This window comes from Eschrichtius robustus, chromosome 9 (genome assembly GCF_028021215.1).
Source record: "Eschrichtius robustus isolate mEscRob2 chromosome 9, mEscRob2.pri, whole genome shotgun sequence".
NCBI classification, from domain to species: Eukaryota; Metazoa; Chordata; class Mammalia; order Artiodactyla; family Eschrichtiidae; genus Eschrichtius; species Eschrichtius robustus.
Genome location: NC_090832.1, coordinates 39,368,940 through 39,382,449, shown reverse-complemented (window position 1 = coordinate 39,382,449; position 13,510 = coordinate 39,368,940). Strand labels below are relative to the sequence as shown.

Here is a 13,510-nt window from a genome sequence, read left to right as displayed (position 1 = left end):
TCTCTCCATATTGATGACGGCTAAAACCTCTTTATACAGTTGATATAAGACATTTTCTTCAGTTAGAAACTGAATACTGAATACTGGTCTAAACTGAATTTTTCCATTTTTTTTTTTGAAATGGGAACCAAAATTTTTTAACAGTTCATATTGCATTCAGAATGCTTTTGAGAGTCATAATCACATGAAGTCCTAGAAAGACCTTGAATACATAGAGTGCATATATATATAATACACATACATCTATATGGTTTGTTTTCCGCCTCCCCCATTTAAAATGTAAATCCCCTGAGGATAATGACTTCCTGTGTGTGTATAATTTATTTTCTTATTCTGGTTCCTACATTACTTTGCACTACTTTAATTAATTAATAAAGTGGTATAGGTCTGCCATCCTTCTTCTTTCTCTTTGTCAACACCATCACCTTAAGAACAATAACAAAAAGTGTGTGCCTGTAATCTGAAGGTACTAATAGTCATCAAATATGACAATGTTTTCTTATCTTCAAGACCACCTATCCATAGAATCTAGGACAATGGCTCACACACAGTGGAGCTCAGTAAATATTTGTTGCATTGAGTTAACCTGAACTCAGGACCCCATTCGACAGTCTGTAAGCCAAAAGTTGCTCTTGGTGACATGCTCAGTAACATGCTGTGCTTTGAAAATAGAAAACATTGCTTTTTCTCAAACCCGTAGACAATCATCTTAAGCTCAAAGACTTCTGTTCATTTATGATGATTCTTGTGTACAGATGTATAAAACTGAGGGAACCATCATATGCGTCTCCAGAAATGTGTTTTATTATGAGATGAGAAGCAAGTCAAGGAGCGCCTGTTTTTCCTTCCTCTGAGAACTGGTTCCCCCCCCGCCCCCCCCCCCCCCCCCCGCCCACCGTGCTCATTTCCATCCTCTTCAACAGGAATTTAGTAGCCAGAGTTTATGGTCAAAATCCTATCCACATAAGTTCCCCCGGACACTGAATCATCAGCACAATGCTTTGGAACCACTCTGGTCTTCTTTACTAAATTCACCCTTTCTGTCAACAACAAAATGTGGAAAGGACACAATGTTTCCGTACTCCTTCCACAACCAAATTACCTCCTACCGGAACTAGAAAATGTGCGCCCCTGTGAATTTCCATCTACTACAGCTACTCGCCGCCGGGCAGCGCCGGGGTCTTGCACACAAAGGGGGAGAGCGGGGCGTGGGGAGGCGGCAAGGCGTCGCGGCTCCGCCCGGCCAGGCCATGTCCGCCCGAGCAGCCATCCCGGCAGTGGGGACCAGGAGCGGGCTCAACTTGGGGCTCGGGATATCTGAATGCCACGGAAACTGCGATCCTACCCAAACGAGTCAGGGGGAGAGGAGCCGAGGGCGTGCGCGAGCTGAGTGAGTGCTTACGTCGCAGCGAGATCTGTGCCGGGGTAATTAGAGAGGAGTTAGGCTGAGCCGCGTCCTCTTTGAGCAGCGGCCGCCGCAGCCGCCGCAGCAGCAGCCCGGAGGGGCGCGCCCGACTGCGGCCGCCGGGGAGCGCCCAGGGTGAGGCCCGCGCCCCGCAGCGGCCGCCCCGCCGCGCCCACGGTCCCGGCGGCTCCGGGCGCGCAAAGGCGGCGGCTACCCGCGTGGCCTTCTCCATCCAGGCGTGCGATTCTCGCTCCCTTCCTTCTCCTCTCCCGAAGGCGAGGATGGCAGGGCCGGGCGACAACCTGGCGCACCGGTGGCCCTAGCTCTGCTCCCCCCCCCACCCCTCCTGCGGGCAGAGGAAGCGGGCTGCTCGCGGACGATGTGGTCAGGGCTGCTCCCCAGAGCGTCTTCTGCCCGGGTCCCAGCTGCCGTCCCTCTTCTCCGCTCGCTCCGACCCACCGAGAGGAGCTGATGCCGCTGTCGCCGCCGCCGCCGCCTCCGAAGCCGCGGCCGATGGATGCCAGGCAGGGCCGCCTTGCTTAGCGTCCCCGCCTCCGGGTTTGCTGGTAGGAGCCGGCTGCTCTCTCTTCTCTCTTGCTTTGGGGTATTATAGAAAAGGTTTTATCCTCCGCTCCGTTTCCCCACCCTCTCCTCCCCCAACCCTGCATTTGCAATGTACCTTCCCGGCGAGATCCCTCCCCCCAACCCCTCCGCAGCAAGTCCGTTGAAATAAAGGGCTAGAGGAAGGCAGAAGTTGGGGGTGGGGTTGAGGGGGGAGCCCACGCTGGTGCCAACGCCACCAAACCCCCTTCTGGTGCCTTATGAGATCACGGTGTATCCAGGAGGGGAGGAGGGAAGGTGCGCTATCTGCAGAGCCTCCACCTAACTGGATCACAGTCATTTTAAATAGAATCCCACAAATGTCTTAGAAATAGCATCTTTGAATAAGAAGAAGGAGAAATAAGCTCCTTCCCCCCTCTTTCTCTTTCTCTCTTTTTCCTCCTGGCAAAGACGCGCTCTCCCCCGCCCTGAGCTCCGCGCTGAAGAGCCGCCTTATTATTAATCAGAATCTCCATCGTTATCCCTGGCAGGAGCATCCTTCAGTAGGGACCGCAGAAACATCACAGTGCTGGGGCTGAGATGTGCGTGGGGGCTTTTTCTGTTGCATCTCGGAAGAGAAGAGGACAGCACCAAGATCAGCACCACCCGTGCGGGGTGCAATTAGGGGTGTTTTGTTAGGAGAGAGAAAGGACAAGAAGAGGAGTGCTGGGCCGCCAGAGGTCCACATCTCTTTGAAGGAAAGGGACAAGGGAACTAAAGTGGGACGTTGTTTTTAGGGGGTGGGCAAAGAAGTTTATATCCTTCATAGAAAAGGTGTGGGGAAGCAGGAGCAACAGGTTACTTGATTGGACACCAAGACAAATCGTTTCCCGTAAAGAAGAGGAAGCAGGCAGCAGCGAGGTCTGGAGGCCGGCGTGTGGTAGTGACCAGGGCCAACGGTGCGGTGGGACAGCCAGCGAGAGAAAGGCAGGGCTCGGGAACAAGCAGAACAATGACTCATTTACAGGCTGGTCTCTCTCCTGAGACCCTGGAGAAAGCCCGCCTGGAGCTCAATGAGAACCCAGACACACTGCACCAGGACATCCAGGAGGTGAGGGATATGGTCATCACCAGGCCGGACATTGGCTTTCTCCGCACAGATGATGCCTTCATCTTACGCTTCTTGCGGGCCAGGAAGTTTCATCACTTCGAGGCTTTCCGCCTCCTGGCCCAGTACTTTGAGTACCGGCAGCAGAACCTGGACATGTTCAAAAGCTTCAAGGCCACTGATCCTGGCATCAAGCAGGCCCTGAAGGATGGCTTCCCTGGGGGCCTAGCCAATCTGGACCACTATGGCAGGAAGATTCTAGTCCTTTTCGCTGCCAACTGGGATCAGAGCAGGTAAGTCCTAAATCCGAACTTGTACTAAGGCTTCTTTTACTCTCCCATTTTCCAGAATTTATCTTGAGTAGTGTCATAGTTTTACAGCTTTGACGTTACTGTTTATTTGGCTCGGGGCGGGGTGGGGGGTGGGGGGAAGAGAAACTGGAACTAAGAAATGCGTTTTTGGTGGGCACCCTGGGGGGAGGCGTGGGACTTTTATCTTTACCTTTGAAACTCTTACTTCACTAGCGCCCGTTTTCTACTGCAGCGTTAGGTGCTTCATGAACCATATTATTGTGCTGTATAATCTAAATCATTCAGCTTCTAAATAAAGCTGCTAATTTTTTCAACTCCTAAATAAGTTTACTGTTCTGTGGAGAAATGAGTATGAGAATGGAGACAACTTTCCCTCCTTCCTCCTAAAGAAATTCTTTTTTTTTTTTTTCTTTTTTTCCTAAAGAAATTCTTAAACTGGATTCATCACCATCATCCATCGTCCTCCACCTCCTCCTCCTCATCTCTCTCTTTAGTACTGCGATTTTATTTTTTTAAGACTACCCTGGCATTCAACCAAGCTCAAGTAGTTTTATTGCTTGGAAACTTTTCTGCTTGGTGATGTGTAGATGAAGGAATAATATGATGTGTGTCACTTCAGTAAAAAGGAAGAGTTGTCCCCTCTGTTGCTGAGCACGCTGCCGACCCTGAAAATAAAGGCTGACTTGTGTGCTTGTTCTACACCTGTCACTAATCTAAAGAATGTGTTTCCTGTCTGATGTGATCTTTCATCTTTTGGAAGGAAGTGAAAAATGTTCAGATCTGTCAGTTGGTAGACTTTTTGAGCTCTCTGGCTTTTTAATGGAGGTGAACTAATATTCTTACTTCATCTACATGACAATAGAAAAAAACAGACAATGACTCTTCTACTTCCTCAGTTGGAGGAATTATTTTCTCAGATTGAAAGATATAAGAAATTATAAAAGACCTTTGTGTAAGGTAGTTTCAATTAAGTTCGAAGTTAAATAAATGCCATGGAACTTAAAAGTGTTGCCAGAATTATGAATCATAAGAAGCTTGTTGTTAAAACATCGTTGTATTTTTAGTGCAGTGAATGGTGATTTTTGATGCATCTGGTTAGTTTAAACCATCTCTGGAGCAACTTTAAAAGACTTTTACAGTTACTGAGAAATCCTATGGATCTTATAGGTCTCTAGATAGGCTTCTCAGAGTCTTGGGACTTTAGAATGCAAATTAATATTTTTAACAGGCGTTTAACCCTTCAGTTGGTCTCCTTTTCCCTGTAATTCTACGTTGAGAACTACTCCGATTATTTTTTAGGTAAATATAAAGATAAACTACTACCTGAAGAATCATAAAGCTAAGAAACTCATAGAGTTAGCCATTGAGGGGAATGGAGTTCTCTTTCTGTCTCTTACTTTGGTTAATTATAGAGATTTTACTCTACTCTTTATCAGGTAGCAAAGTTTAAAGGCTCGTGAAATGCCATCCTTTGACCACAATTTCTCTTTAAAAAGTTTTTAGTCCATCTAAGAAGTACATTGTAGGGTTATGCAAACCAATTATTGTGTCCATCAAAGCTGAAAAATTTTATTCAGGAAAGAACCTAGTATTTTATGAGTTAGACTGGAACTTAGTTTATTGAGTTGCCATGAAATGGGAGCTGTGGAAATTGTGTATTTAAATATGTCTCAAAGTCTGTTAAAGATATCATTAGGGAAGCAGATTGCCCTTAGGGAGACATGAGCATACATCAAACCTATTTTCATTTATTTCTATAAGTGAGCTAATATTGACATTGATTTATAAATCTAATTAAGATAAAAGCCACTTGTAGTTCTCATGTATGTGAAAAGGTGGTTATTTTGGACTTACTAAAGAAACTATGTTTTAGTTGTCTATCTCATGTTTTCATGTAAAGGATAAGTTACTAGTAATCCAAATATATCTCCCTGGAAATCTACAATGGGAGGGGACTTATTAATTGATATGTAGAACTATTTTTTAAATCTACACAAAATCTTAAATATTAAAACTTTGTACGTGTGACATTAAAAATGAAAAGCCATGTCCTGTAAAAATACCATACAGGGCCTATAGACTAATAATTGTGAATTCAATTTCTGTGGTTGGAAATGAACAGGTGTGATCAAGAAGTTTTAGTACTTCAAGATCAAAAGGTATACAAGTTATTTGGAGCTTATCTAAAATTCAGTTGAGTTTCCTCCTCCTATATTTTTTTTAAAAAGTCCCTCCCTCCTTTTCCCTGCCTGCGCCCCCCTATCCCATATCTACATATACATATACAATGACTAGTGGATAAGCAGGTCCACCCTCTCGGCATCCTCTGTAAACCTTTATCATTGGGAGATGTGCATAAGAACTGCCTCTGCCCTGCTCTGAAACCAGCAGGACAGCTGCCTTTCTGACAGTGCCCAGAGTGTCACCAGCTCTTTTCCTGCCTTTGGCCTGAATCCTCTTCCTTCCTCCACTATTCATTTTCAAGGCTTATCTGACTTGACTGCTACAGAAGTCTCTGCCACCTTCCCTAGGTGTTTACCTTATGCTTGCTCTGTTAGCTGGATATGCCATGTGCCAAATTCTCTTGCTCTTCATCCCTCCCCTGTTCTGTGAGTGAGGTGATCTCACCTTCCTGCTCTGATCCCACCAGTCTAAACAGTCTGGGTCCCTGGAGAAGACTGCACATCTGAACATAATTCTAACCACCTTCTTGAGTTGTTCAGTGAATTACCTGGCTTTCAACAACTAAAAAAAAAAAAATAACATTATTAAAAGAGGCAAAATAGCATTGTTTAAAAGAAAGAATAGGTGGGAATTGTCCAGGATTACACAGGGAAATTCCAGAAATGAGGTAGAAGAAAATATCCCCCTTTATTTGGATAACAGGTTATTTCCAACTTCCCAAATGGAATAATCAAGATTTTTTGCGAATTTTGAAAAACTTTGTAAAAGAATTTTGTATAACAAAAAAAGACTAAGCCTCATGTTATTGTAACAGCACCTGAACTAGAGTTAATGTTCAGTAAATGTTTGTTGAGTTGAATTGAGTTATGCATTTTTTTAAAAAAGAATTCTAAGCAGGAAGTTATCTGATATATACTTTCTCCTATATTGAATTTTTAGGACAGTTTTCTGTGCTTCTCAGGAGACTGGAAACAGTAAATGTGTGTGAGATGGTGACTATAAATAAAATAGTGTCTCTTCCTATTGCAACATAGTGCAGGTCAGTTTCAGGTTATTGCAAGTAACTGGACCATTTCCAAAGCTTTTACAAGAAATATGGAATCTTCAGGAGACTGAGGTATAATATTTACAGTGTACCCACCTCTAATACAGCTAAAAAAATATTTGAAATACTGAAATGTCAAAATGACTTTCAGTGTGGTCTGTGGTTCTTTTTTAAAAAAACATAGAACATGTTTCAGATGATTTGTTACATTTATTGAGCAGGCTATCCTTGGCAAAGATTCACGCACTTTTATCTTTTTGTTTTCCTTTCAAATCGTCTAACATAATTTCTGAAAACAAAAGTAAATTCCACAAAATTAAAAACAAACGGATTGTTACCCTGGAGCACTGTGATGCAGTAGTCCTCCATATATTACATGCTGTCTTGCTTTCCTGAGTGACAGTGCCCTGCTTAGGACTCAGCAGATACCTTCAAATTGTCCACCTGATTTCATCAACAGAGTGTGATGATAATGTACCAAGAAGCTAGAATAGATTATACTACCTTAAGAAAAGGAAGTTTGGAACGAAAGTAGATTGTGGTCTAGACCCTAGGGCATGAGAGCAGGTATCTGAGAAGTCGAAATTCCCTGGCATGTAATTATTGGGAATATTCATGAGTAAACTGTGTTACCTGAAACATAATGATGACATGTATTCTGATATGTGGCCTGTAATTTGTCAGTTAGCCTGCAAGTGGTATTTTACCTTCTTAGACTTATAAATGACTTCTCTATACTTAGTACCACAAACAACCAATTGTAAACAAACAATTTATCTGGAATCTGGTTAACAACCACTAGAAAACAATTAAATACAGCGAAGTTAAAATGATTCTAATATAGTGGCAATTCAGAAAGTACTGACCGTCTTGTACCATGTTTGGCTTGTCATAATGGACATTGATGATCACTTATAGTACTGAAACTCTGAAAGGGCTCAAAGACTGATTGGTGAGACAATGCTATGATCCTCTAACTTATCCTGGAATTTGCCTAAAAAATGTACTATTGTCAGTTTGTTCATTCTTATTGTGTGGCTTTTTCATACAAAGGAAAATATTATACAAATGGCCAGCTATTTGAAGCTCCAGTTTTAATTATGACTATGCTCTCACTTATTAAAATAATGTGGCCAATCTTCAAATGAAAGAAGGTTATGATGATGGTAGCTTAAAATTTTTTAAAAATAGCCATAGACTATACATATTTGCTTTATTCTCAGCCACAAAGCTTTACTCTTCTGTGGAAGTGCACTAAAATAAAATAAAATGATTAGAAATAGATTAAAACAGACAAGGGCAATTAACTAGTTAATTAGGGAGAAACACTCTTACTTGATCATTTTAAAAACAAAAAACAAGCCAAAAAAGAGGCTTAATTTTTTTGGACTGATTTTTCAAGTCTTCTTGGCTCTGTTTATTAAAATATTTAAATATTTCTCAACTTTTTGTTTTCTGGTGTCATATATCCTGGCAGGGTCAGGAATCCTTACCTTCGAAATCCTAAAGGCACTGCTATGCTGTATTACGGCTGATTTTGAGATTAGGTCAAAACTAGGAATGGCAGGTGTGGGTTCCATGGGGTTTCTGTCCCAGCAGGACTTTTGTATTGCTTCCTTATAGGGCTGCTCTTTAAACAAATACTCTGCGAACCGCAACTCACTTCAAAATATGCCCTTGGTTCATACCATGGAAAATGGGAGAGAAAAAAAAAATTGTCCTGAGAAGTGTTAGTGAAATATTGGGACAAATCTCTTAAAAAAAATAAGACAGTCTCTAAAAACGAGGGTAATTATGCAGTAATTAGTGAAATAATCCTGAAATAACAGCAATGACCAAGAGTTCCAAACTTCAGCAGGATGTTGATTCGGTCTGGCCCAAACCAGGCTATTTTCATGTTTCAAATATGCAACTTTAAACAAAGTTGAAAAGAAGCAACAGACTTGATGTTACTAAAGTGCTCTGAAAGGATGTTTCAAAAAATGTGGAAAGATATTTTAAAACATGAGCCAACAATTAGTAAATTATTAAATTATCCTTAGTAAATTACTATATTTCCTCCATTCTGGGAAAAAAGATTGAATTCTTTTACATCATTGAAGGCAGGTACATATAGTTCATTAACATAGTAAGCGGCACTATTGACATGAGGGAAAAGATGTCCCCGTACATTGGTTGGGTCTTTACAACATCGAGTAAAATGAGTGAATAGAATAGTACTTGATTCAAATCAATGTATTAAAAAGTATACTTTTTTCCAGCATTTGCTACATACGTGGACATTTAATAGGTGCTAGATGCAAAAAAAGACACATGACACATTCTTTGTACCATCAAGGAACATACAACCTCTCTGGGAAGCAAAAACACAAAAAGCTAAATAACTTCAGAGAGGTCGTTAAGTGCTAAATGAGGGTGCTGCTTGTCAGTGCTGGAAGTTCAGGGCAGGGGTAGCAGGCCGCTCAGTGTCGTACAGAGAGAAAATCACCTGCTCGGGAATGTAATTCAACCTTTTATTTTTTCATTTTAATTAATTATTTAATTCATTCATTCATTTTAAAACACTTTTATAGCATATGCTATGTGTCAGGCACTATTCTAAGCACTTTATAAACATTAATTTATTAAATCTTTATCACATACACACGAGGTAGGTTCTGTTAACATCCACGTTTTGCAGGCACAGAGCAGTTATTCCACCCATAACCGCACAGCTAGTAAGTGAATTGGTCAAACTTGCTTTGTGTGTACAGATAGTTAACCAACATAAATCTGGGAAAAGACAGTTAAATATAATTATTAAAAAAAAGCAAGCTCTGATAATTAAAAAATTCATCTATGTTTTAGAAAATCTTGATTAAACATCAGAATGTAGACCATTAGGCACAGAAATTTAAGTTGGTAGAATAAATATTCTGAAGGCAAAGACTGTATCAAGCAGCTAAGTAAACACTTACTCTGCCCTGAGGAAGAGTTGCCTTTTCAATGTTTGTATTTTTCCAGCACAACTTTGTTTTATTTCATTTCGTTTTATTTTGGCGGCAGCAGGTGCACATTTTTTAACCTTTTTTTTTTCAAAGAATGACATTTTTCCTCTAGATGTTTCATTTACAAGGATTCTTTTGTTCTTACTCACCTACATTTCCACAGCAGTAAAATTAAAGCAAGGCTGAGACAACTAATCTGTGCCTAGTGATACAAACCAGACACATAATTATTTTGGATTTCATATTTCCTCCAAGGTTTGTAGACTTAGCCTGTTCCCATCCTGACTTTCACGAACGTCTTGTCACTTTTCTTCTGCCAAAGCCCCTTGCTGGGACCAGGCTGGAGCTACCCTGGTACCTGGCCTGGCGCCATGTTGGTATCGACTTTCTGATCCATCTTCTGACACACAGTATGCCACTGAGATATGAGAAAGCAGAACAGCTATTCATCAAACTCGGTTCTAGGTCTAGGCACCAAAAGGAGTGGAGAGCACTGGGGTGTCAGAAAGACCCAGCTTCTCATCTAGGCTTCCAAGTTTTACTCCCATAGTGACTTTGGACAAACTGTCTAAATTCTCTGAGACCTCATCTGTGTCCTCATCTCCAAAATAATAGGAACTAAGCCAGGCACAGAGACTTTGGGCTTATTTTGAGATTAAGATAATGCATTTGAAATTGCTTTGGAAATCTTAAACGATTACACAGATAGAGATATTATTATTATTACCACTCAGTAATATAAAGTACCTTGGTGAATTCATTGACTTTAGCACTAATGATACTCCGAGACATTAATAAAAGTAATTCCTCTCCTTTGTCTCTTCCCCTAGCACCTTTCTAACACAAAGTGCTTCAGACATTAGAAAATGTGGCATAATGAAAACTGAGGGTTGGGGGCAGCCTAATGAAGAATTTAATAATGGCTGATTGATTTAGTGACAGAGGGGAAACTACTTGCTGTTGTGCTGCTCAGTGTGATGCCAAGATGCCAGTTTTTCCTTGTCAGGCTACAAGAAAGGTCTGGAGAGTAGGAAGGAAATGGCCTGTTTGTGATTTAAGTTGCTCTTTGCACTGATTGTAAGCTCTAGTAGGGGATGAGACGTTGTGAACCCCAGGAGAGAAGCATAGGCTAGGTAGCTCCCCAAAACCTTGTAAGGCCAGAGGCAGGAGAAGAAGCTTCCCTGCTCTTGATCACACTGGTACTAAATAGGAGAAATTTTTTTTTTTTTTACATATTATAGCAGCTTTGACTTCTTTCAAGAGCAATGGTCTACATAGTCCCAGTTGTACTGGTGTCATTATTTCATCCTCTCCAAGTTGATTTCAGGTTCAGGCTTTACCTAATGCTGCTTTGGGAAGCACAATCAGGAGTCAGGAGCTCCATTAATGTGCTAGTTTATTGTTTATGGCTTTCTTTCAACATAGGAGGGGAGAATAGCAATGGTAGAGCTACTATCATTGGGGTGTAAACCCCAAACATGAGCTTGTGAAATACTCATTGTAGTGACATTTAATTTGTAAAATACAACAGTTCAAAAATAGTTTCAAAGAGAATAATGAAAGTAGGATTCCTGAAGACAGAAAATTCATAAAATGCTCCATTTCTTTGGAAGATATTTTGTGGACTTTGGCAAGATCTCGTGTAATAATGTTCTGCTTAGGAATAACCTGCTGAGCTGCTAATGGTAGTAATGTGACATGTTTGACAACAGAGGATTGGAGTGTCAAGAGTGGTTTGTTTGTTTTTTTTGTTTTTAAAGTAGAGGGAAGGATTTTTTTTTTTTTAATTTATTTATTTTTGGCTGTGTTGGGTCTTCGTTTCGTGCGAGGGCTTTCTCTAGTTGCGGAAAGCGGGAGCCACTCTTCTTCGTCGCGGCCTCTCTTGTTGCGGAGCACAGGCTCCAGACGCGCAGGCTCAGTAGTTGTGGCTCACGGGCCTAGTTGCTCCGTGGCATGTAGGATCTTCCCAGACCGGGGCTCGAACCCCTGTCCCCTGCATTGGCAGGCATATTCTGAACCACTGTGCCACCAGGGAAGCCCCTCAAGAGTGGTTTTGACCTGCCTTTTGAATTCAGTTAGCTAGGATGTTTTTATGTTTCTTTTATTAAACTTATACATTAGTATAATTTATATAAAGATCACTTAATTCTCTTTTTGGAAGAAGATATTAAATTAAAAAACCATTGGTTAGATTTACTCTTGAAAACTTTGCAAACCTGCTTTTCTCTATTGACGATCCTGGGATTTGCCTTATTTCCTTTCCTTTGGAATAATGATATGTATATAAGTTTCTCTCTTGATTTGACACAGTTTTGGAAAAACCAAACTTTAAATGTGTTAGTTAAAAAAAATTGCCTCTTGTTTTCAGCCCTACTGGTGCCATGGTTTATTCTTAATACATACAGTGCATCATTCTTCCAAAGCCGATTTCAGATTCCACTTTTACTTGAGGCTGTTTTGGTATTAATGCTATTTGTGATTCTTATAGGAAATGTAAGAATGATCATAATGGGGGGAAGTTCTAAATTGGATTGTTCTAATTTTTAATTTTCTTAACTGTGATATTATTATGAACTTCGGAAATTAAAGTGAATACTTTTTTAGAGGGGGTAGATCTAAATTTTAACCAGAACTATAGCCTTCCTGCTCCAACTTTCCAGTCTGTGTAGGTTTATAGGCTTTTGGTCACAGTACTGTGTTAGGCCATTATGTTTAAAAAGGAGATGAGCCAGCCATGAAGTGACAGATAAAGGTATTCAGTCATTCATAGTTCACAGATTTAAAGACAAGTAACAGAGCGCTACAAAAAATTTTACTCATGTGCTTATGTAGTATTTTGGGATGCCATAGCCTTAGGCCTATAAATACCCTGTATACTTTCCAGAGATTTAAAAATAATCTCTTGATCCTTGCCTTTCACAGTAGTAGTAAGCTATCTAAAGATTATCGTTAATTTTTAAGTAAAATTTACAAGCAAATATTCTTTAGTTCTGATTATACCCTGCCTAGTGCCCTATGTCTGTGGTTACCATTACAATAAAAAGTGTGCTATGTGTGTATTCCAACCAACATTTACTGAACACATGCTATATACCTAGCATTGTGCAAATGCTTTCACCTGAATCATGCCTTTGACTTCCCTTCCCATACCCCCTCCTCCCACCTTGCCACTGCCAGTGAGATGCAGTGAGATAATCATAGATACTCTCATTTAAGGGAACTAAGCCTCAGAATGATAAATCATTGACATGTCCAGGACCACACAGCTAATGAGGGACAGGAAGAGATTCCGTCTTGAAGTCTTCTGACACCACGCCCTTTGCTTGACTAATGCTGGGACCCTAAAGAGATTTTATTCCAAACTACTGATTTTACAGATGAGGAAATGAGGCCCAGAGAAAGTGAGAAATTGCCTGAGGTTTCACTGTTAATTATTCCTTCCTTTCTGAACTACTACACTTTCTCCATTCGCCTCCAAATGTTTTTAGAAGTCAAAATAGAACTACTCCCTCACATGTGCCACAGTCTCAGGCATCTTCCTGGTGAGCCCATCGCTTCCACTGAATCCCAATGATTTCCACTCCTCATCCACCCCCCTCCCCACACCACCTCTTCCCTGAGGTCAGGATTTCTTTCTCTCGCTTTTCCCAGATACCTCCACCTGAATGTCTGAGCAGAAAAGTAAACTTGAAATGCAGGCTGCTAAAAATGGAAAATTGTTAACATCTTCCATAAATGTACTAATCCCTCTTGAAATGCTGGGATTCCCTCTTAGAATAATTATCTCATTTTCTTCTCAGCTCAGATTGCATTACCTCCTTCACTTCCTTGAACGTAGGATTGGTATGCTTTTGTTTCTGGAATTTTCAATCTTGAGCTCTCTCCTGAGTTTGGAATTTACTTTTTCAAATGTTTACTTGATATATCTTT

At 41.0% G+C, this 13,510-nt stretch overlaps 1 protein-coding gene across 1 annotated transcript in view; it reads left to right on the top strand.

Annotated features, from left to right (window-relative positions):
- The first annotated feature begins 2,957 nt into the window (after positions 1 to 2,957).
- Positions 2,958 to 13,510, top strand: part of CLVS2 (clavesin 2) — a 63,336-nt gene continuing 52,783 nt past the window's right edge. Inside the window, exon 1 of the mRNA XM_068551490.1 lies at positions 2,958 to 3,346. Within this exon, the coding sequence (XP_068407591.1) occupies positions 2,958 to 3,346 (389 nt within the window). The remainder of the gene's footprint in view (positions 3,347 to 13,510) is intronic.